This window comes from Podarcis bocagei (genome assembly GCF_964188305.1).
Source record: "Podarcis bocagei genome assembly, chromosome: 7".
Classification (NCBI taxonomy): domain Eukaryota; kingdom Metazoa; phylum Chordata; class Lepidosauria; order Squamata; family Lacertidae; genus Podarcis; species Podarcis bocagei.
In genome coordinates this window covers 69,497,506-69,520,863 of record NC_138132.1, presented here as the reverse complement: position 1 = coordinate 69,520,863, position 23,358 = coordinate 69,497,506, and the positions used below count along the sequence as shown (strand labels likewise).

General features: G+C 47.9%; 1 protein-coding gene across 2 annotated transcripts; it reads right to left on the bottom strand.

Moving 5' to 3' along the window:
• Window positions 1-500: 500 nt before the first annotated feature.
• DHRS3 (dehydrogenase/reductase 3) lies at window positions 501-23,358 on the bottom strand. Of its 2 annotated transcripts, none has more exons than XM_081201680.1 (6): window positions 22,973-23,358; window positions 7,175-7,318; window positions 6,042-6,161; window positions 3,853-4,091; window positions 2,742-2,867; window positions 501-1,223 (listed from the first exon to the last, which is right to left on the bottom strand). In XM_081201680.1, the coding sequence occupies exons 1-6, from the start codon at window positions 23,165-23,167 to the stop codon at window positions 1,139-1,141; spliced, it is 909 nt and encodes a 302-aa protein (XP_081057806.1). In that variant the 5' UTR covers window positions 23,168-23,358; the 3' UTR covers window positions 501-1,138. The 2 variants fall into 2 exon arrangements, with proteins under 2 accessions (XP_081057806.1, XP_081057807.1); XM_081201681.1 differs by lacking the exon at window positions 22,973-23,358 and adding an exon at window positions 8,938-8,958.

The window sequence follows — 23,358 nt, the reverse complement described above, 5'->3', positions numbered from 1 at the left end:
TGGGCAGCCATAGAACATGCCAAGTCCACACAAAGACCACCACTGCAGCTTAGCAAACTCTATTTATATATGTGTGTATATGCATGAGTGACTGGTTCTGTGTTCCGTTTGGAGGTGTTTGTTAGAAGCAAAGAGCTGGACTCATTTGGGAAGTCTGTCTGTGCGAATTTGATCCTTCCCACAAGGCTTCCGGTCACCATAGAAAGAGGATGCGCCAACTACCTATCTTGAAAAATGCTGAGATATCCTTGCATGACTCGCCTTAAGTTGCTCCTTCCTTGCGAAAAAAAGAAAGAAAAGCAGAACCCTTGCATGTAGCCTGTGCATATTAAGACCGAGTCTATCAATGGCGATAAACCACCATAGCTAAGAAGGACCACATCCTGTTCAGAGGCAGATCTACTCCAGACAAATGGAATGAAATCAACCCAGGGAGTTCAGGTTGTCTGCTGCTGGAAACAGAATTCTGGGTTTTGGTGTGATCCGATGAGGCAGCTGTGATGGTTTCCTTGGTCCAAGCATTGCAGACACAAGATGCACCTTACCCTACAATCTACGGATAACCCAATAGAAGCATTTGATTCTGTTTCCCTCTGTCCATTGCCAAAGACTCCTGCCAGCTGCCCCTCGCTAAGGAACATTCCGTACTCTCTTCCTGGCATGTGGGAGCCAGAGGTCCTTGCTGCTTCCTTGGCTAAAAAGAATAATGTGGCATCCATTTTTCTGTTACTTCTTCATAGTCTCAGCACTCACCCAAGGGTAGTGAAATCTTACAAGCTTTACAAAATGAGAACACCCCTTCCCCAACACACACACACACACACACACACAGATTGGGGAGGAAACCCCGCTAAATTAATTTGCAATTCCTGATTAGCAGGCCAAAGTGGAATGTACTCGGCGCGGGAGGTTCGGCAAACCGCTAGGCTTTGAAACTCCTCTGAAAATCTACGTTGCAAATGGCTGCCGTTGCTCGTCCCCCTTCCTTGCCCCTGTGAGTTCTTCTTCCACCCCTTTCCGCTACAGCTCTTGACGCTGTCGCCGTGGCAAGGGAGAGCAAGCGTGTGGCCTTGGGAGGCCCCGCCGATTGCCCTCGTCAGGCTCTCGGCCTGCTTGGTGCGTGAGCAAGACGCAGAGCCTACGTGCGGCCTTTGAAAGTGTTCATGCAGGTGTAGCTCCCGGAGAACTTGTGGATTTCTTCGAGCGCCGCTTGCGGGAGGATGCTGCAAAAGAGGAAGGCAAGAGAGGGTGGGTCAGCCAGTCCACCGGAGGCAGAGCAGAGGACAGGCAGAGCAGACAGGTGCACTGGACACTGAAGCGCTGGGTGATTTGTTTTTCTTTTACGCTTTGCAAAGAATGCGAAAAGAAATTCACGGAGGAGGGAGCTGTCGGTGGCTTCTAGCCATGATGGCTCTGTTGTTCCCAGTGGCGTAGCGTGGGGGGTGCAGGGGGGGCCGGCCGCACCGGGCGCAACATCTGGGGGTTAGGGGCGCAAATCCACAGGTTAGGGGGCGCAAATCCACGGGTTAGGGGGCGCAAATTACTTGCCTTGCCCCGGGTGCTGACAACCCACGCTACGCCACTGGTTGTTCCTACACAGTTAGAGGCAGCAGTGCTTCTGAATACCAGTTCCTGGAAACTGCAGGAAGGGGGAAGGGCTCTTCTGCTTGAATCCTGCTTGCTGATTTCCCACAGGTTAGCCACTGTGAGAAGAGGATGCTGGACTGAGGGATAGCTCAGTTGATAGAGCATGAAACACTTAATCTCAGGGTTGTGGGTTCAAGCCCCAGGTTGGGCAAAATATTCCTGTACTGTGGGGAGTCGGACCAGGTGATCCTTGTGGTCCCTTCTATGATTCTATGACTAGATCAGCCACTGGCCTGATCCAGTAAACCTCTCCTTATGTTCTTATGTTCAGTTGTTGCCCATACGCCTCTGGGCCAAGTTAAAGGGCCTTGCATTAATGTACAGGGCCCTACACACACACACACACCTTCACATTTATGGAAATACGTGCCACTTTTGGTGATGGGTTCCCGCTTCTGGGACAATCTCACCATCTCAGGGTGTTCATCTCACATTTCAAGTTGCTCTGCAACTCACTGTGCTGACATTTTGGCACAAGCTCTTTGTGGAACCGAGAGAGCTGCTGGGCCTTGCTTTTCCCTTCCCTACTCCATCAGGCCTCTTCTCATCATCAAAGATGCACACAAGGAGAGGCAGCAAAAGGCGCTGCCCTCCATCCCTGCCAGTTGCAGCCTCAGATGTTCATGCATGGCTTGGGACGTTCTGAAGGGGGAATAGCTGTGTGGTCTGCAGGACTGGGCTTACCATTCATGTGGAGGATTTTCAGTGCCAAACTCTCCAAGATTCCCCCTTCAGACCTTCCTTCACAACACATGAAGGTTGAGGGTGGAGGTAGGAGATGATGAGGGCAGGGTTGGTACCTGCAGCCCCTCAATCTCCCCCCCCCCCCATTCATGCTCCATCTTGCCAGGACTAGATTTGGGGAGCTAGTGTGGTTTAGCTGTTGGGACAGCCAGAATAGGCTCTGGAATAGGCCACAGGAGACCAAGGTTCAAATCCCTCACTTGGCCATAAAGCTCACATGGTAACCTTGGACCAAGCCACCATTTCACAGGCTTGTTGATAAAAAGTGGGGAGGAGTCGGAGAGCCAACTTGACCTCCTTGTATCACTGAACAAATAAAATAAAAATGGGTGTGGAGCAGCAGGCCGCACCTTTTCAAGATGATCAGGATGTGCATTGTCCATGGCAGCAGGAGGAAAGCTTGGTTCTGCTGAACAGCTTCTACTGTCCTCCGAGCCACCGTCTCTGGCTTTAGTGGAGGGAAGAGGTTGGGGAATCTGGAAAACAAAACACAGTCCTGTTTGTTCACCTCGCGGCCAGCTCTACCGTTAGGCGGAATGAAGCAGCTGCCTCAGGCTTTGGTGGACAGAAAGTGGCGCTGAAAAAACTTTCTGTCTCCTTGTTTTTAAAAACTGTATTGATATTTTAAAAACGTATACAGTGGTACCTTGGTTCTCAAACGCCTTGGTACTGAAACGCTTTGGTTCTCAAATGCTGAAAACCTGGAAGTAAGTGTTCCAGTTTTCAAATGTTTTTCAGAAGTCGAACATCCAATGCGGTTGTTGGTTATTGTTTCAGGGGCACCTGCACCAATCAGAAGCTGAGCCTTGGTTTTCGAACATTTCAGAAGTCAAACGGATGAATAAGTTTGGGACTTTTGTTTTTGCTATTTATTTTGAAATTTTGTTTTTGAGGCTTTTTCGGTTAATTCATTTTTGTGACTGTGTGGAACCCAGTTCAGCTACGGATTGATTGATTGTGTGACTGCGGAAATGGATAAAAGCCCCCCCCCCCATCCAAACAATGACTACCATCAGCGCAGGTAAGATTTTATTATTATTATTATTATCATCTACAATACTGTCTTATTTATTTTATAGTACAGTACATTGATTATTACTGCTTTCATTTCATGGATCAATGGTCTCGTTAGATAGTACAATTGATGTTAAACTACTGTTTTCGGGGTTGTTTTTAAAAGTCTGGAACGGATTAATCCATTTTGCGTTACTTTCTATGGGAAAGTGCACCTTGGTTTTGGAACGCTTTGGTTTTGGAATGGACTTCCGGAACGGATTAAGTTTGAGAACCAAGGTACTGTACTGTATATTGCATTATCCAAACCACTTACATGATATCCTTCAGCTGTAGATTGAATGTTGCTGGGCTGCCCCAGGATTTCCCACCCCTGCTCCTTCATAAATGCAGGATCTACCTCACGCATCGCCAACCAGGCCTGTTTTTGTGGCTGTCTGCACTGACCTGATCCGCATGCCTTGAAACATCTCTGTGCTGGTGTGGAATGGCAGGACAGTAGTTGCATTTACTCCAGGACAGTCCAAGAGACCCAGCGTCAAGCTCTCCATGAAGGCAAAAGAGGAGGCTTTGGAAGTGCAATAGTCAATAGCCCCAGGGATGGCAGACAAGGCCAGGATAGAATTGAGGCAAACAATGTGCCCTTTCTGCAATTCCAGCATCCGCGGCAAGAAGGCCTTTGTGGTCTGTGGGCAGAGAGAGAATGACCTTGGTTCACATATCATGACCATCGATAACTGCTGTTAATTACAGTCATACCTCGGATAACAGATGCTTCAGGTTGAGCGATTTTGGGTTGCGCACCGCGCCGAACCTGGAAATACCAGAACGGGTTACTTCTAGGTTTCGGCATTTGCGCTTGTGCAGAAGCGCTACATCACACTTTGCACATGCGCAGAAGCACTGATTTGCAACCCGTGCATGTGCAGACGTGTGGGTCACGGGTTGCGAACACTGTGGGTTGCGAACGTGCCTCCTGCACGGATCACGTTCGCAACTTGAGCGTCCACTGTACTTGATTTATGTACTACTTGCACACCGAAATGGCTTCTTAGCAGGTTACAAGTATAAAATAAATCATAAAATACCCATGCCTAACTGAAACGCACAATAAAAACCATTCCACGAAATCTTCCGCAACTACAGTATGCCATGGGATAATACCCATTGAAAAGAAGAAGCATGAAAAGAGCCACCAAGGCAATTAGATCAGGAAGTTCAAGTTCAAGAGGGATCCTGGTCTTTAACCAAGTGTGTCTTCAAATGCTGGTGGAAAGCGAGAACCAGTGGGGAGGACTCCTATATTTCAGAGGGGAGGGCACTGCACAACAGTGGTGCCACCAGTTGGAAAAGCCCACATCTGTGTTACTGTAAGCTGGCAGCCATCGCAGGGATGGAGTCAGAGATGTGGTGGGGGGCACCAGCTGGGGAACCCCCAAGGAAAGAAGGCTCAGAGCCTGGGGATTGGGGGTTGGATGATGATAAGGGGCTAGAGGGAAAAGAGTTGGAGGAGGAGGGTTGGAAGCTGAAGAGGTCATAGGGTTTGGTGAGCAGGAAGAGGCTGCGGCAGAGTGCAGTCCAGAAGCAGAGGCAGAAGCAGAGGCTAGAGAAGAGAAGGCCCAAGAGGCAGAGATCAGGCAGGCTGCTGAAGAAGCCATGGAGTTGTGCTGCAACCCTCCCTCCCTGGTCTCCCAGGACCAGAAGAGATATGAAGAGTGTGGAGCAAAGTCAGGCACAGTGGCAATGACTCAGATTGCTTGGGAAGGACCTGGGTGAGGAGAGGACTTAGGGAACTGTGGGAAGGCGGGGACCTTCATTCCCAACAACTGCTTCATAGGGGCAAGATCTACCAGGATGAACTGCTGTGCTCACTAGGCCTGGCCTCCGGAGTCGACCTGGTTTCCTTGAATAAAGAGAACTTCACTGACGCTGTGTGATTTACTGCCAACTTGTTCCTGACTCCAACCCTGACTGATGGGAAAGCTGTGACCCTCCAGGAACTGCTGGACTCCAACTCCCATCATCCCTGACAATTGGTCATTTCTGGCTGGGGCATGATGGCAGTTGGAGTCCAGGAGGGCCACAGAGGCCACCCCCTTCTTCTTTACAAGAGACCTACTTCTCCTTTGCAAGTCACAATTCCTCATGTAGGATGGAGCTGAGATATCAGGCAACTGACCACAGGCAGAAATGCATTGGGTAGAGAGAGATAAGGAGCTCCCCAATGCCCCATCTAGTTGACAATTGATAAAAAAAGAATTCATTAATTAATCACCCCAGGTTAGATCAAGGGCAGAAAAAGGGAAATCTACCCAGCAGTAGAGACTAATTCAGGGATGTCTAAAAGAGCACCACATGCCTAAAGCATCACCCGATGGTGCTTAGTATTAATTTCAGTAGGTAGCTGGAATCTTTCCCCCTGCACACACCTCCCCCCTCCCCACTGTTTTTCCTATTTTAGTATATGTGCTGCCGAAGCGAGCACTCCCCACTGTTTTTCCTGGCAGGTTTGCACGCCGGGCTGATCTTCCCAAATTCGGCTGAGCCATCCCTCGGAGCAGCCAAGATTTCGCTGGCTGCAATTCCCTGCTGTCACTTCCAAGCCTGAGAACGTGGGAGAAAGGATGGCTTCGTACCCAGAACTGTCCCAGCGTGTTGATGTGCTGTGATTTCAGCAGTGCGTCATCGTCGCTCTCCATCAAGCTCTTGCCGTGAACAACGGCTGCGTTGTTCACTAGGATGGTGATATCCCCGACCTGGAGAGGAGAGGGGGGAGAGAAAGGAGAAGCCCCCAGTCAGTGGGTGAGCCCTGCAAGATCTGACCAAAGGTACATTGAGCTCAGTCTTTTGTTTCCCAAAAGTAAACATATTATGCATCCTTATACAGATTCCATCTAGCTCAGTATTGTCAGCAGCTCTCCAGGGTTTCAGACAGGACTTTCTCCCAACCATACCTGGACACGCCGGGGATTGAATCTGGGACCTTCAGCATCCAATACATGTGCTCTTCGGCTACAGATGCTCCACATGAAGCTGCCTCATGTTATATTAGAGCTCAGTATTGTCTACACTGACAGGCTGTGGTTCCCCTGGGTTTCAGGCCTTTCTCAGCCCAATCCAGAAATGCCTGGGACCCACTGCAAGCAAAGGTGGTGCTCTACCACTGAACTTATGGAATGCCCTTAAAAAGAAAGCAAGATTCCAGTCCGCATTGTTTAGTGCCGGCATATTTGCAAAGTGAAGCAGGGTCAAGTACGGTTTCTGATGGATTCTATCCCACTGACGAACAGCTCTTAATGTCAGAAAGGTCCCACCCTTTGGAGCAGTGGAAACAAGCTTTCTCCATCTTCCATGTGACAGCCCTTCAGAAAGTTGAAGGTGGCTCTCCTATCCCCTCTTAATCTTCTCTTCTCTAGGCTAAACACCCCAAACTCCCTCAACTGTTCCTCATAAGGCTTGATTTCCAGACCCTTTATCATCTTGGCTGCCCTCCTCTGTACCCTCCAGCCTGCCAATATCCTTCTTAAACTGGTGCCTAGAACTGGACACAGGACTCCAGGCGAGGTCTGCCCAATGCAGAATAGAGCGGTACTATAACTTCTGAGCAATATACTTCGGTTGATGCAGCCTAGATGAGCTTTTTTTGCTGTTGCATCACACTGTGGGCTCACCTTGAATCCTATCTCCTGCGGTATTTGCTATCCCTCCCAGTTTGGTGTCATTTGCGAATTTGATGAGCAGCCCCCTCAGTTTCTTCACCAAACGTTACCTTTTCACGGACGGCTTTGGCCTGTCGGTAAACCTCTTCGCGGTTGCCCACGTCACAGATGAAGTAATGGCACTCTGTTCCCATCGCCCGGATCTCCTCCGTGGTTTCTTTTAGGCACTTCTCCGTCCGACCCCACAGGATAATCTGCAAGAAGATGGCTCTTTAAGAATCATTGCCCAATGACATCCAGTTGCTTTGAGAATGCTTCACCAGTGCAGCTTCGTCCTCAAGGATGAATGGACCACTGCCCCCACCAACCCCAGTGTCCACCCTGCCAGCCCAGCGCCTTTTGTTTCTCTGCTTGCCTTCTCACTCACAACCAGCCAGGAGGTAGCTGCACCCGTCATTGGCTCTGGTTCCACCTATTGTCCATCTCTCCGGCTTCCCTACCAGTACCAATTGTAACCTTAAGGCTTGATTATGGTACCATGCTTCATGTGGCACTGCCCAAGTTTCTAACCATAGCCATCATGTTACTCAGATGCTGAGAGTTTCACTGGTTTCTGATTTGCTACTAGGGGAGGTTCAAGATAGTTGTGTTAATCCACACAGCTTGGGCTAAAGTACATGCATGCACTGGTTATCTCCCGCTTGGACTACTGAAACGCGTTCTACGTGGGGCTACCTTTGAAGGTGATTCAGAAACGACAACTAATCCAGAATGCGGCAGCTAGACTGGTGACCGGGAGTGGCTGCCGAGACCATATAACACCGGTCCTAAAGGATCTTCACTAGCTCCTGGTAGGTTTCCGAGCACAATTCAAAGTGTTGGTGCTGACCTTGAAAGCCCTAAACTGCCTCGGTCCAGTATACCTGAAGGAGTGTCTCCACCCCCATCGTTCAGCCCGGACACTGAGATCCAGCTCTGAGGGCCTTCTGGGAGTTCCCTCCCTGCAAGAAGTTACAGGGAACCAGGCAGAGGGCCTTCTCGATTAGGGCACCCACCCTGTGGAACGCCCTCCCATCAGATATCAAGGAAATAAACAACTATCTGCCTTTTAGAAGACATCTGGAGGCAGCCCTGTTTAGGGAAGTTTTTGATGTTTCATTATGCTTTTATATTTGTTGGAAGCTGGCCAGAGTGGCTGAGGTAACCCAGTCAGATGGGCATATTATATTATTATATAAATAATAATAATTAACAAGAACAACAAGGACTGTCCAATTCCTTATGCTCTACCTCAATCACTGAGATCCTCTGATTCGTTTGGCCATTAGTAAAGATCAGTGTGGCAGGCCCTGCCTTCCCTGCCAGTGGAAGTTTAGCAGGAATTGTCCCTGCCTTCTTTTATATGTCTTCTGAAATCTGCATTGTTTAGGCAGGCATTTGCATCATCATTAGTTTTTTCCTCTTTTATGGATTATCTGCTGATTTTATTCCTATGTGTTGTACTCCATTCTGCTATATTTTTTAATTAAAGTGTGGATTATAAAAAATTAAATAAATCAGTCAAAGCCTTGCTATAGTAGACAACCATTCCCTTCCACGATATCTCCCACACCTTTAATACCAGTGGAACAGACACATACCACCCCCATCCCTAAATAAGCGCTGGAGTTTCTGTATTTGTGTTGGGCAGGCAGGAAGAAGCATTGGAAAACCCGACCTCTGTCTAGGGCTGTAGTTTTCGGATGTGATAGCTTCCCATCCTGGAACCCATCCAGTCCTCTTCTCTCCCCCCCCCCCCACCTTACCCCTCCTCAGCTGCTGGCCTCCCTCCCTCCTGCAAGAGACACGCTCTTCTTTTCAGAAAGTTACTGACCAGAAAATTGTCGAGGGCAGCAGCTCAGCGAGGCGGTTAATCCCTGCTGTGGAAGGCTGGCGCTGTGCAGAAGCTTCCTGCCCTGTTGCTACTCTAGGTGACCTCAATCCTTGGCAGCCAGGTGGAATGCTTCCTTGTGCCATCCCAGGAGAAGGTGGGCTGCCAGGGGCTGGGGTCAGTAGTGAGCGGCCTCCCGCCCGCCTAGATGCCAGCGCTGGATGGTGGAAGGACTCTGTTGTTGCGCCTTAATTAGCTCCAGGTTGCTAACTGCCTCTACCCCCCAAATAGCAGACCGAGAGGGGCTCCGCACTGATGCCATTCTTTTCCCTTCCCATGCCAACGCAACGGGTGGCATGACATCATCGTGCAGGGTGGCGCTCTGCCACCAACCCCATTTGCCTTCCGTGGTTGGCGTCAGCAGAGGAGGAGCAATGCGCAAACATCGCGGCACACGGTTGTGTGTTTTGTTGAAAAAATGGCATCCTGCCTTATTGTAAAAATGCCGAAGGCAGCGAGCAACAACTTTTGTCTTCTTTTTTTTAGTCTGCATTTTGGAAAACATGTATACAGTGCTACCTTGGGTTAAGAACTTCATTCGTTCCGGAGGTCCGTTCTTAACCTGAAACTGTTCTTAACCTAAAGCACCACTTTAGCTAATGGCCCGCTGCCGCCGCGCGATTTCTGTTCTCATCCTGAAGCAAACTTCTTAACCAGAGGTACTATTTCTGGATTAGTGGAGTCTGTAACCTGAAGCGTCTGTAACCTGAAGCGTCTGTAACCTGAAGCGTCTGTAACTCAAGGTACCACTGTATAAATGTGTTTGCAGTGTTATGTATTGTTCTTTGTTTCTCTTTCTCTTTCTTTTTTTGGTAAAATTCAATAAAAAATTATTTTTTAAAAAAACGTAATGTAAATTTGGGTGTGGGGGAGGGTCTTCTAAAAGAGAAAGGTGCAAAGAAAAAAATGCAAGGAGTACAGACAATAGATAAACGGGGGGGGGGGAGGTTTTGTTGGAGACAAGCAGATGAAAGAAAGGATGCCCGGGAGGAATAAATACCAACAAAAGTGGCCCCTGCAATAAATGTTGCATAGACTTATAGAAATCCAGAGTTGGAAGGTACCCCAAGGGTCATCTAGTCCAACCCCCTGCAATGCAGGAATATTTTGCCCAACATGGGGCTCAAACACATGACCTTGAGATTAAGAGTCTCATGCTCTACCAGCTGACCTAGTTGCGGTGCCCAGTATGCTTCCTATGTAAGGTGCCAGCCAGTCAGCCATTTCCCCTTCCAAGATACTCCGTTCCATTCCTCCAGATTTTTTTTTTCATTTTGCTCAACAGGTAGCATCCTGTGCCCCATATAAACCCCATTTTAAAACAGCTGCACTGGTTGCCAGTTCACTTCTGGACCCAGTTCAAGGCACTCTTTTGGTGCTTCAAGCCCCAAAGGCATACATTAGTGAAGATAACATACAAAAATGTTTTATAGTAGGGGAAAGTGCATTGCAAAGATGTGTCTGTTAGCCAGACGTGCACTAAAAATTGTGTCTGTTAGGAGAACTGTACACTTAAAATACTGGTGAATTTTAACGAGGATGTGGGTCTGTTTGTTTTTTAATATTAAAAAATGCGAATTTGCTCCAGAGATGCGGCGACCTGAATTTAAGACTGAAAAAATGAGAAGCAGAGAGAAAGCAATGCTACCAGATCTGCCTGCCCTTAATGGGCACTTCATAACTCTAGAAGCCAGGAAGGATCTGTCAACCGGGGCCACACAAAGGTACCTGTTGACAAAAGGGTAACAGCTTGAGCAAGTGCAAACAGTAGCTGAAAGAGAGCAAAGTTTGTGTTCAGTCATGGAAGAAAGGGACTGGGTGAGGTCAAATTTTGTTCCTTCTTTTCAGCTGCCTGAAGCTAGGGGTTTGCTTAAATGTAATACTGGTAACCACGGCTTTGCTTCGCCCTGGTGGGAAAAGTTGCTGAGAGACGTGTGAATGTTATTAAAACTTATATATGTTGTCCTCTCGGCCACAGCCAGAATGGCCAGTGAACATAAGAATTTAAGTGGCCTGCAGGATCAGGCCAATGGCCCACCTAGTCTGGCACTCTGTTCTCACAGTGGCCAAGCAGATGCCTCCATGGGAAGCCAATGAACGGGACCTGATTGTAGCAGAACTATAAATAGTAAAAATGGCTTGTGATCAATTGCATTCCATGCTCTGATGGCTTCCAGACTGGACTTCTTCTTTCTTCTCCTCTGGCAATCACTCGTAGCCTAGTAAGATCATCTTCCATAAACACGGTTTTAACAGTGAGTCCATGTGACTGTGGAGGCCAATTCTGGATCCACATGTCCTTCCACAGTGGGGACAGTGGTTTCCGGGCAGGAGTTGACCACGGTGAAGGTTTGCCAAGCATGCCTTCCTCTTAGCTCATTTCTCCCTTTCATCCTGAGTTCGAGTGTCTTCAAAGCCCATGACACCTTTGGTAAAGGCTGTTCTCCAATTGGAGAGCTCGCAGGCCGGTGTTTTCCTGTTGTCGGTGTTTATACGACATTATTTTAGATTTGCCTTGAGAGAGTCTTCAAAGCTCTTTTGTTGACCACCAGCATTACGTTTCCATTTTTAAGTTTGGAATAGAGTAGTTGCTTTGGAAGACGATAGGCATCCAAACAACATGACCAGTCCAACGAAGTTGATGTTGAAGAATCATTGCTTCAACACTGGTGATCTTTGATTCTTCCAGTACACTGGCATTAGTTCGCCTGTCTTCCCAGGTGATGTGTAATTCTTTTCAGAGACACCAGACTGGACTACTACAGTGTGCTCTACGTTGGGCTGCCCTTGAAGATAAGGTCATCACAATTGTCCTGCTGGGGCATGTCAATGGCCCATCTAGTCCAGCATCCTGTTCTCACAGTGGTTGGGCAGATGCCTGTGGGAAAACTGCAAGACCACTCCCCCCCCCGTGGTTTCCAGCAACTGGGATGCAGAAGCAGCATTGCTGCCTCTGCTCATGGAGGCAAAGTATAGCCCTCACAGCCAGCAGCCACAAATAGTCTTAGTCTCCATGAGAACAGGGTTGATGGGAGCTATAGTCCATCAAGATCTGGAGGACCACAGACCATGCTAAGCTAGATGGACCAGTGCTCAGACTCCATATATAAAGCACTATCATCCCTTCCTGGAATAGCTCTTACTTTTTTTTTAAAAAAAAGATAATCCAAGTAATGTCAGATTGGCATGTATATGTAAAAAAGAGATTTGGCAAGCTTTTGTGCAAGGGAGATATGTGAAAGGTTGACCATTGTCCAAGGCTGGGAGAGAAACCCTTTTGATGCTTGGAGTCTGACATTAAGAGGCCTCTTAATGACACCTCTAAGAAACTATGGTAAACACCGTTGGGCCAGAGGCAAATCTTTGAGCATTAAAGATAATGGAAAGCAAACAGCGAGAGGTGTCGGCAGAGAATGGAAAGATACAGTGACCTATTTTGAGAAGGATAGGGGAGTTCCTTCCATTGGATTCCTAATCCCTGGGATGAAACAGGGTGGCGGCAAGAGAGCAAAGCAAATTCTGCATGCTAAACTGTTAAACCTACAAGACCCAGTGCTCCCCTCCCCGGGGGGGGGGGGGTACTCAAGGATATGTTGAACTGGCACCTATTTTTTTTTAATTGTTAAAAAAGTGTGGCACTTACTGTAACAACTTCATGTACCAATACAGTGGTACCTCAGGTTAAGAACTTAATTCGTTCCAGAGGTCCGTTCTTAACCTGAGGCACCACTTTAGCTAATGGGGCCTCCCGCTGCCACCACACGATTTCTGTTCTCATCCTGAATCAAAGTTCTTAACCTGAGGTACTATTTCTGGGTTAGCGGAGTCTGTAACCTAAAGCGTATGTAACCCGAGGTACCACTGTACTGTCAGAACAACCTGGAATGGCCGACTCATTTCATGTCAAGGTTCTTCTTAAGGGTAAGTTTGATACTATTACACTGGATGTAGCAAAATTCCTCTCAGAGGCAGTAAAAATCAGAAAACAGTATGTACAGGCTAAAGCTCCTCTGTTGGCTAGCAAAGCCGATCTTACACCTTAATGACGATATATGCTATTGTTATACTATGTATTTTGGGTCTGTGGACCGCAATAAAGCTTTGTGTGTTCTCTATGCCATGCCTAACCTTATAAACTTCTAATGGGTCACCTCTTACAAGCATTAGAGCACAACTAACAAAGCTGTTATGGTATCTGGACAGCCCAGTGTTATGTTCGCTACTAGCGTACCATTCTTGTGTCCATGACATGCTGCTGAATATACTTGCTTAAAATAAAATAAAAAACACCACCGTCCCCAGTCTGGAACAGTCTCTGGTGCAACCAGCTTGCAAAGAGTTCAAAGGAAAGAGGAAGAAAGTATTGTTGTCACGCTTGCTTGTCGATGAGAGCAAAAATTGCTGGGCTGCAGGGTTCCTGATTCAAGTGTCTTGCAGCTGCTGAATCGAAGCAAAGAAAGAAAGAAAGAAAGAAAGAAAGAAAGAAAGAAAGAAAGAGTAGATTTGGAGGACCAGTAGTCAGAAGCCATTTCTCCCTTCACAGTGCTTGTTCTGTGTGAGGGATAAACAAAATTGTCATGATGTCATAGGTTGGGGGGGGGGACTGCCTGACCAGCCGATGAACCCTGAGCCACAAAGGAGATAGCGGGTGCCAATTCTCTCAAGCAATCCGGATGTGCTTACACACACACACACACACACACACACACACACACACACACACACACACACCAAGGATCCTTTGATTGCTAGGCTTCCCCTTACTTATGCAAATGTCCTCTCCCCTCTGCAAACCCAGCTTTCAGATGTCAAATCATTATTTTGGATAAGTCAGAGGAATAGCGTTGGACAGCGGAGAACCACATCTCACGAGGATTTGCCTTCCACACAAGCAACTCCAGTCCAGAAGGTGGTGGACTCACCTCTGGCGGAGGTTTTTTAAAGAGAAATTGGATGGCCATCTGCAGGGGATTCTTTAGCTGTGGTTCCTGCATTGTGAGGGGGTTGGAAGAGAAGTCCCTGGGGGGGGGGGGGTCCCTTTGAGCTCTATGCTTCTGTGAAATATTAACAGGCAAGGAAATGCTGGGGAGACAGAATAAATTGTGGTGTGAATGCAGCCCCAGAAAATCCCTCCAGATGGCAAAAGTACCATAATATTGTGGAAGCATCAAAGAACAGCTAATAATCAGGAATGACCAGTGGATGGACCAGCTAAGGCCTTATTACTGCATCTATGACATGTTGCAGAAGACAACCACAAAAAGCCCCAATTCCCTGGCTATGTTTTCTTTTCTTAAAAAAGTCTAAACAAAATTATTTCTGTGTGTGTTCACCCCCAGGTTGCAAATATAGCTATATTGGCTTTGCTGGGAATGCAATGGGATGTATTTAAGAAGCTAGAGGGCGGGGGGGGTGGGGTGGGGGGGGAATGGCAGCTACAAAGAGGACCCCAAGTTAATTAGAGATGTAATTTATGGCAGACTGGAAAAAGCAGCAGCAACAACAACAACAACCCACCAATGACCCAAGCCCTTTAAACTCCACTAAAGGTAGCCTTCCATTGTGAAGTCTATTAATTAGAATCAATTTAATCCCTGCTGGGACAAAGGTCAAACTCTGTGAGTCTGACCTTTCTTAGCTGGCTTCAGCATCATCAGCTGCTGACTTCTGCACTGCCCAGGTCCATCCTGCATTTTTCTGCACACATTCATGAAAATAACACACCAACTGCATCCTCTTGGGGACACTGCTTGCAAAAAGCAAGGCAGGATACATTAAGAGAAATTTGCATTTATATGCTGATGAATTTTCATGGTGGCTTTTTAAAAATATAAAATAAACAGAATCGCAAAATCCCTGCAGAAATATGGAGAACTAAAAATTGGAAAAAAAACGAGAAACCAAAGGCGACAAGAGTGTTATTGCCAATGTTAGCCCTACTCATGAGTAGACCCAATGAAATTAAGGGTCCTGACTCATTTGGGTCCATTAATTTCAAAGGTTCTCCTGTCAGCGAAACGTAGCTGGATGCTGCCCATGGGAAAGATTTTGTTGTGAATCCTGTACACGCAGAAATGGAGAGAAGGAGAAGTACCAGCTAATGAGAAATGGCTTCAAAAGTTAATGGACTATGCGGAAGTGGCAAAAATTGACAGCAAAAATAAGAGGTAAAAGAGATGAACTGTTTATGGAAGAGTGGAGAACCCTTTCCGGACTAGTTGAAGAACTGTTATAGTCAAATGAAAACACGGACAGGGTTCGAATTATGTGCAGTGGGACGAGAACAACGATAAGTGAAGCAGAGGATAATTGTATGAGAGAAAAGTATGTCATATAAAACAACAGGTATAAGGTGGGAATAAAAACATCAAGGAAGTAAGGGTGGGGAGTCAAAATTCTAAAAGAAACATATATGAAAATGTAAGCAAATTTGTAAAATCTGTGAAAATCAATACAAATTTCTCTGTAAAAAAGAAAGATTTCACTGCAAAGGGCCACCACCTCAGTGTCTCCATCCCAGTGGAAAGTAACTGGATGGCCCACGCTGCTGTAAGTCGGCTTCCCACCCTTCTCTCTCTGCCCTCTTCCTCTCTCTTCCTCTTCTTGTTAGGCTAAGACTTCTTGGCCCCTCTCCAGATCGACGCTTGAAGATTGGCTTAAGCTTAATCAACAGGAGGCGCAGCTGCCCACAAGAAGCAGTTGAGCAAAATCACCGGAGTTACATAATCGTCGTGGAAGAGAAACTCCATACGGAAACCACATGAAACAGGTGGCAGGGACTCAGCAATAGCCGCAAGAGAAGTGGAATTTTCTTTGAGAAGCAGGACTTGGATAGAGACGCATGCCCTCGGAAGAGCATGTGAGGACACGCCGAAACAGCCAGAGGAGGCTCAGGAGCCTGGTGGGTGCCGAGAAGCTTATGGAGGTGCTCAAGAAGGAGCAGAATGCAACCGGTGCTGAGAACCTCTTGACAGCGATGCTCAGAGCTCTCAGCAAGAGCACTGCTCCTGAACACCTTGGAGCAGTGATAGCCAGCCTTCTCGTCTCCACAGACCACTTGGAAATAACCTACACTAGAGCTGGAGAACTTTTCTCAGTCTTACAGCTGCATTTCCTACTGGCCAACCTTCCAAGGGCTGTGTGACATTGCTGGTGGGTGGGGCCAGAGACAAAAGTGGGCGGAGCAACAGGTGCAAATTTACCTTCGCTTAGTAAGCAAGTTTCTATGCTCTATCCCCGCTCTGGACAAGCACAAGCCACTATTGTCATTCAAGGACACATTCCAGCCAGGCAAAAACACTCAAATAAGGTGCAAAGCAGGACTGGTGGGAGTGACCTGGGGAGATTCCATGGAGCCAGATAGAGAGGCCTAGAGGGCCACATTTGAGGTTCCCAACCCCAATGTACACACAGCTCTGTGAACTACTTGAGGGACTGATCCACTTTGTATCCAGTAGGGTTGGGTGATATATCCATATATCGTCTAAAAACCAGTTTGAAGTCCATATTGTGATATCGGTCTCATAATTTCTGACCTGGCAATATATCAGAAATCATGATGGGTTTGTGCTAGGCAAAAATCACAATGCTGGGAGAACCCTGAAGCTAGTCAATTCCTCTACATAGCTCCATCCTTATTTCAGACATTGTGATTTATCTGTATATCGTGATTTTTAGCTGGTGATATAGCATGATGTTGAAAACCAGATATTCCCCAATCCTAGTATCCAGGTCATTCAAGGAAGCACACACACACACAAATATGAAGTGTGGCAAAATATTATCTCTGGCTACCCTTTTCTCTCAGAGGCCCAAGCTGTCCTCTGTCAGGATCTGTGCTTCTTCCTACTGCAAAACAGCCCACTTGCTTTTTCCCTCACTCTCCAACCTTTCCAGCATAGCTACATACAGTGGTACCTTGAGTTACAGACGCTTCAGGTTACAGACTCCACTAACCCAGAAATAGTACCTCGAGTTAAGAACTTTGCTTCAGGATGAGAACAGAAATTGTGCAGCAGCGGCATGGCAGCAGCGGGAGGCCCCATTAACTAAAGTGGTGCTTCAGGTTAAGAACAGTTTCAGCTTAAGAACAGACCTCCAGAACGAATTAAGGTCTTAACCTGAGGTACCACTGTACTTGCTTTACTTCCTGCGATAACCTCTGTCACTCCAGCCAGCTAAAACAGAACCCTATAGCCAGAAGAAGGGGAAGCTTGGGTATTGCTAGCCTGCCTTGTTCCAGCAATCCGGAGTGCACATCTCGTGCCAAATCCGTTAACCCAGATTCGACTGCTCCCCAGTTTCTCTGCTGCAATCGCTAACACACATTAGTGAGTCCCATGGATTCGGTCTCCACTGAATCCTCAGCCTGCCAGCCCTGGGAGCCCTGCCACTGGGTTCCAGTGGCCAGCACTGTGCTACTGGTGACCTTTCTCTTCCCTGGGCAGCTTGGAGAACCACTGTTTCCTCTGCCACCCGCCACCCACCCAATTAGGATGAAGGGTAAGTCTGCATGGGAATAAGGAAGGTTGCCAGAAGTGGTAGCCAGTCAGCCTGGTAATCTACTATTGCAGCAGTTGCCAATCCCCAGGTTGGCTGGCCAGCTGCTTCTGGTCCCCTTCCTCCTACTGCTGGACCAACTCTTCATCCCAACTGACCGGATGGCGGCAGAAGAAGATACATGACTTTTGCAACCCACCCTGCCTTTCTCTTTTGCAGCTCCAACATTGGTGGTGGTGGGGTGGAGGAAGGGTGAGAAGTGGGGGGATAATCATAAAAGGCATTTGACGAGTTCTAAGGGAAAGGGGTTGTTTTGGCAAGGGGCCTGGATGGGTGAACAAACCAAGCAAGGGTGGCAGCCCCTGGTATGTACAAACGCCCATATCCACACAGTATAAAAATAACGATGATAAATAAACAGCAAAGAGTGTACTCAGCCTGTAAATCACAAATGCAAACTGTCAGTCAGCTGCACAGCTCGTGAACGCACTCCCTATTTCTGTGCAAGCTGGAACAAGATTGGCATCTCTGCCGTTTGGAAGCACGAAGGGGTTTCCCCCACCACAACGTGTGCAAGCACGCCAGCACAGGGCCCAACCCCCTGAAATCCCTGCCGCCAATCAAAACCAACAGAGTCGTCCCCTTTCTTCTGTTGTCACCCAACCAGATTCCCCAGTTCGTTTGCTTTGGCCTCCCGTTCAGTTTTTTAAAACGCTGCCTCTCACTTGCACAGTCAAGTGTAGCTGGCTTTGCATGTCAGAAATCCCAGATTTGACACCTGCGTCAATGGACTTGGCTGTCCAGAGCAGACAATACTGGGTTGAATGAACCAACAAGCTTACTAAGGGCATCCCCAGATGTCCTCTTTATTGAAAATTTATGGTGATTGGTGCTCGTGATACAATTGGGGGGGGTCATACCTGATCCCACTTTCAACGCTGTTTATGCAGAGAGAAGTTATAGATGGGTCACACTGCTTCATTTCCAATCGGTGCATACCTCGTAACTTCCTGCTGAAATCCCGTAACTTTTCATACTACAAATGTTTTGGGGCTGCTGTTGCCGTTTGTCCCTCTTTCGTTGTGCTGTAGCACCTCCAAACAGCAATTTTGTGGCAGCATCAAGGAAGCACAAATGAAAGCAGAACAAACCCACCGCTAATGCATTATCAATGAGTTGAGCACATGTTGCAGGATACACCCACGGCGAAACACCAATTGGGAAGGGTCCTTATAATGCAAATCTTTTGAGAAGCTCCCCCTACTGGTATGGACTGCAACAAACAAGCCATGTCTAATGATCCCCTGGCATACAACCAGCCCGGTAAGCAGTAATGGGACTCCATCGGTTCTGTGTAGGATTATTTACACCATGTAGCCTATGGAAAGACTGCATTATCCAGTATCCCCATCAAACTAACTAAGGAACTGACCATCCAGCCCTTCTTATAATTTGTAGTTAACATGCAGGCAGGGGTGCCATTGGAGCAGGACTCTGAGGGTAGAAGCTCAGAGCCCCACTCCCCAGGGAGCTGGCTTTTGACATCTGGAAGTGAATCAATACATAGTCTTAACATTTGAAGATACACTGCCCAGCCCCTCTAAGACCAGAGTTTAAATTTACCTGTCACTACCACTTAGCTACAAGATGTGGCAATGACTACTGGCTTAGAGGATTCAGCAAATTCGTTTTCATAAAATCAGAATTGTAGAGTTGGAAGGGACCCCAAGAGTCATCTGGTCCAATCCTGAATCCTTTGTCCAATGTGGGGCTCAGACCCATGACTCTTGAGATTAAGAGTCTCATGCTCTAAAGACTGAGCTATCCCAGAGGTTCTGTGAAGGCTGGGGTTCAGTGGTCAAGTTGTGGTGGTGCAGTTGTTGCCTTTGGCCCTAGATTCTGAGCTTCCAAGAAGCCTCTCATTCCACACTGTGTGCAAATGGACAAGGCAGACTTTCCACAGAGTTCTTCTTATGTCAGAACCCCAAGACAGGCCAGTCCCAAATTTGCCTTTGTTCCAAAACCCACTGCATTCAGTCGAGCCACATCAAAGGGCAGATTGCCTCTCTGGGCATGTGCAAACTACACTCCCTTCACCTCCCGGAAGCCACAACCTGCCGCCACATGCTCCAGATTATGGAGTGGTTGCATAATCAAGGGAGGGAGGACTTCAGGCTGTTGGCCCCCTCCCAACCCCCAAATCCACCCACACAAGGGTCAGGTACAAAACGACCAGAACTGCAAATATTTAAAGCACATTTCAAAACACACGACTTCCTCCAAAGAATCTTGGGAACTGCAGTTTGACAAGGGTGCTGGGAATTGTAGCTCTGCAAAGGGTAAACTGCAGGTCCCAGGACTCTTGGGAGGAGGGAAGTCTTGTGCTTTAAATGTATGTCATGTCTGAAGCCATAGATTTAGGATTAGAGGGTGGTATTCAACTAAGTTGAATTCTATGGACCTTACTTAATCATGTTATTTAATTTCAATGGGTCTACTGTGAGTAAATGTAAGCCCAGGAACTAGTTTTGAATGTACCCCTTCCATGAAAAAGTCATTCCTGTATATCCCAAGGGAGGGAGTCTATTTGGCTGCTGACAATGTTGAGCAGTCAGAAATCTTTGCTGATCTGCTATGAACTACCCAGACATTTACTGGTAGCTCCAGATCTGCCATCTGCCACCCATGGAAATAAAAGTTTGCACATATTCCTGACGCCCTAGAGCCCCTCTCCATTTAGCAAACAAACCAGACAGCCGTAATGGTCTGGCTGCATTCCACTGGGCCGTGGGGTGTCATTCAGCTCAATGAGAGCTGGATGTGGGAGGTCTACCCCTCCCTGGGCGTGACTGCTCCCTTATCATCTGCAAGAAATATTGGTAGCGGTGTGTGGGCTGGGGGGGGGGGAGGCAAATCCCTTACCCAGGCTGTACATGCAGTGTGAAAACTGCCAGGCAGAAAGAAAGCTTAAATCACCTTGACAGAACACCAATGGGACATGTGTACAAGAAGCCATGCAATCCTATGCATGGCTATACAGAAGAAAGTCATATTGAGTTACATAGGAAACTTCCTTATACCAAGTCAGACTACTGGGTCCATCTAGCTCAGTATTGTCTGCACTGACTGGCAGAAGCCTCTCCCAGCCCTACTTGAAGATGCCTGGGATTGAACGGGGGATCTTTTGCACCAGAAGGGTGTGCTCTACCACTGAGCATTGGTCCTTCCCTTAAAAAATAAAGCAGGGTTCTAGCCCTTATGGTTCTGAAAAAAGAAGAGTTTGGTTTAAATAGGAAGCTGCCTTATACAAACACAGGCCTTTGTCCATCTGGCTTATTATCATCTACACTGACTTGCAGAGGCTATGCATGGTTTCAGAAAAGGGTCTTTTCCTACCACTACCTGGAGGTGCCAGGAACTGAACCCGGGACCTCCTGCTTGCAAGGCAGATGCTCAGCCACTGAGCTACACAGCTCTTCCAGGAGCTGCTTAGGACCACAGCCTTAACCTCTGCATGACGCATGGTTCATAAACACAGTGTGTGCATGTGTAGATGATCATATAGGGCACATGGTGCCCACAAGAGTTTGCAAATGCACCCATGTGCTAAAACAATTTGGCAACCCCTGAGGACTGCAGTTCAGTCATAGAGCATCTGCCACAGAAGGTCGCCGGTTTGATCCCCAGCAGAGAGGGGAGAGACTCCTGCCTGAAACCCTGGGCGGCCACTGCCAGTCAGTGTAGGCTGAGCTAGATGAAGCAATGGCCTGACTTGGGATATTATCCTTCCTGCATTATCTGGAAACCATAATCCATACATTAACCGTGTGATCTAGATTAATAGTCCTCATATTGTAGTTGAAGGGTGGACAAAAAGAGTGGCTTGATGAAGACCATTTAGGGAAACTGCAGCAGGTTGGACTAGATGATGTTTCGGGTCCCTTCCAACTCTCAAGGATCAAATTTAATTAACTCTCTGGGATCAAATTAAGGCAGAGTTGAGATCTGAACCGGGAGCTACCCAATTCATAGCCGGTGATGCTGTAAAGTGATTTTAAACCTGCATGCACAGACACATTCCTTTAGATGGCATAGTGGGCTGCTTTACTTGCTTCAGGTGTAGTGGTTACAGGGTCCGACTCAGGACTTGAGAAACCAGGGTTCAAATCCCCATTTAACCATAAATCTCTGTCGGGTGACCTTCCAAGACTGTCTCTCACCCTATAATCACAGGGATGTTGTGGAATAAAATGGGGAGTGGGGTAGAAATTAAGTTAATGAATAAATAAAATGTGGCAAGCCAGCCCACCTGAGTTTTGGGTGTGGGGGCCAACTGATCAGAGATCTGTGGCATCTCCCTCATTGCAGGGCACTGCCTGCAATTTAGGCTGCATCCTAAACATGCCTTATCAGAAGCAAGTCCCATTGATTCAGTGGGGCTTGCTCTCCAGGTTAAGTGGGTTGAGAATTGCTGCCTGAGCCGCTCGGCAACTCCACCTTAATTGCACAATCTGTCACTTGCACAGTTGCTCTATTCATGCAGCCAGATAAATTGGAGGCAGGGAGGGGGATTGGAAAGTAGCTTCAAGCAGAGGCTCCTCCCCCTCCCCTCAGAACCCCAGGTTAAGTGGGATTAGGAATGCAGCCTTGACCATTAGGCTGCCCTGCCTTCATTGCACAATCCCTGTCACACCAATCCAAGTAGAGAAGTTGGGAGGTGGTGGGAGAGGCAGCTTCAGGTGTGCTTCCCCTGCCCTGCTCCCAGATTTAGGGTTGCAGCCAAGGCTAGTCAATGAGAGCCAGTGGTGGCGTACTGGTTAGAATGTCAGACTAGGACCTTGGCAGAGCAGTATTCGAATCCCTACTTGGCCATGACACTGACTTGGAACCAGTCACTGTCTCTCCACCTAATCAACCTCACAGGGTTGATGTTGTGTATTAAATGAGGAAAGGGAGAACCATGTAGGCCCCCTCAAGTAGCTTGGTTAGAGAGAGAAAAGGTAGGGTATCAATGCAATAAACCAACAGCAGACCCATTCAGGCTAATGGGCACAACTAACAGGCTCACCCATTTCCACGAATCTACTCTTGAGTAGAATTCAGTTGGCCTGCAGGCTAACCCTTAAATTGCAGGGTCCCTTTACCGCAAGGAGGCCAACTTGAATAAAATATTTTGGGGGTCCAGGTAAGACGCACACCGTGTAATCAATCACAAGGCACGATACACGCACACCATTTGAATGGCAATGCCCATCAACTTTAGGGGGGCCAGGCACCCTCAAATATTTTATTGTGGGGTGGGTGGCGGGCAAAGTCTCCTCGGCCTCTAGGAGTTGGCTGCTATGCTTCACAGATGCAAGCGGAGAAGTTGGAAGGGGTACCTGGAAGGCAGCTTCAGGTTGGACCCCCCCCGCGCTCCCCAGCAGGCGCACGCACCCAGCCTTCAAATCATTGCCACCCATTATTCCCAGCCTCTCACCTTGCGGGCGCCGCGTCTGGCGAACTCCTTGGCCAAGTAGCGCCCGATGCCTCGCCCTCCACCGGTGATGAGCACGCTGTCCCCGGCCAAGTCGCGGAGTTTGCTGGGGAGCACCGTGGACGCCGCCGCCTTGGCTACCAAGCAAAGCATCCGCACCGGGAAGAGCAGCAGAGCGCCCAGGCGTTTCCAAACCATCCTCTTTGGGTTGGGGGGTTATGCACGAAGAGGGAGGGAATTTTGAGGAGTCCGTCGAGGAGGAGGGGTGGGGAAGGGGGAGCACGGCGTCCAGAAGTGTGTGTCGGATCCTAGGCAAACGTACCTCCACCCCGCCAAACAAAAAAACAAAACAAAAAAAAGGGGGGGGGAGAAGATGGGTTGCGCGAGCT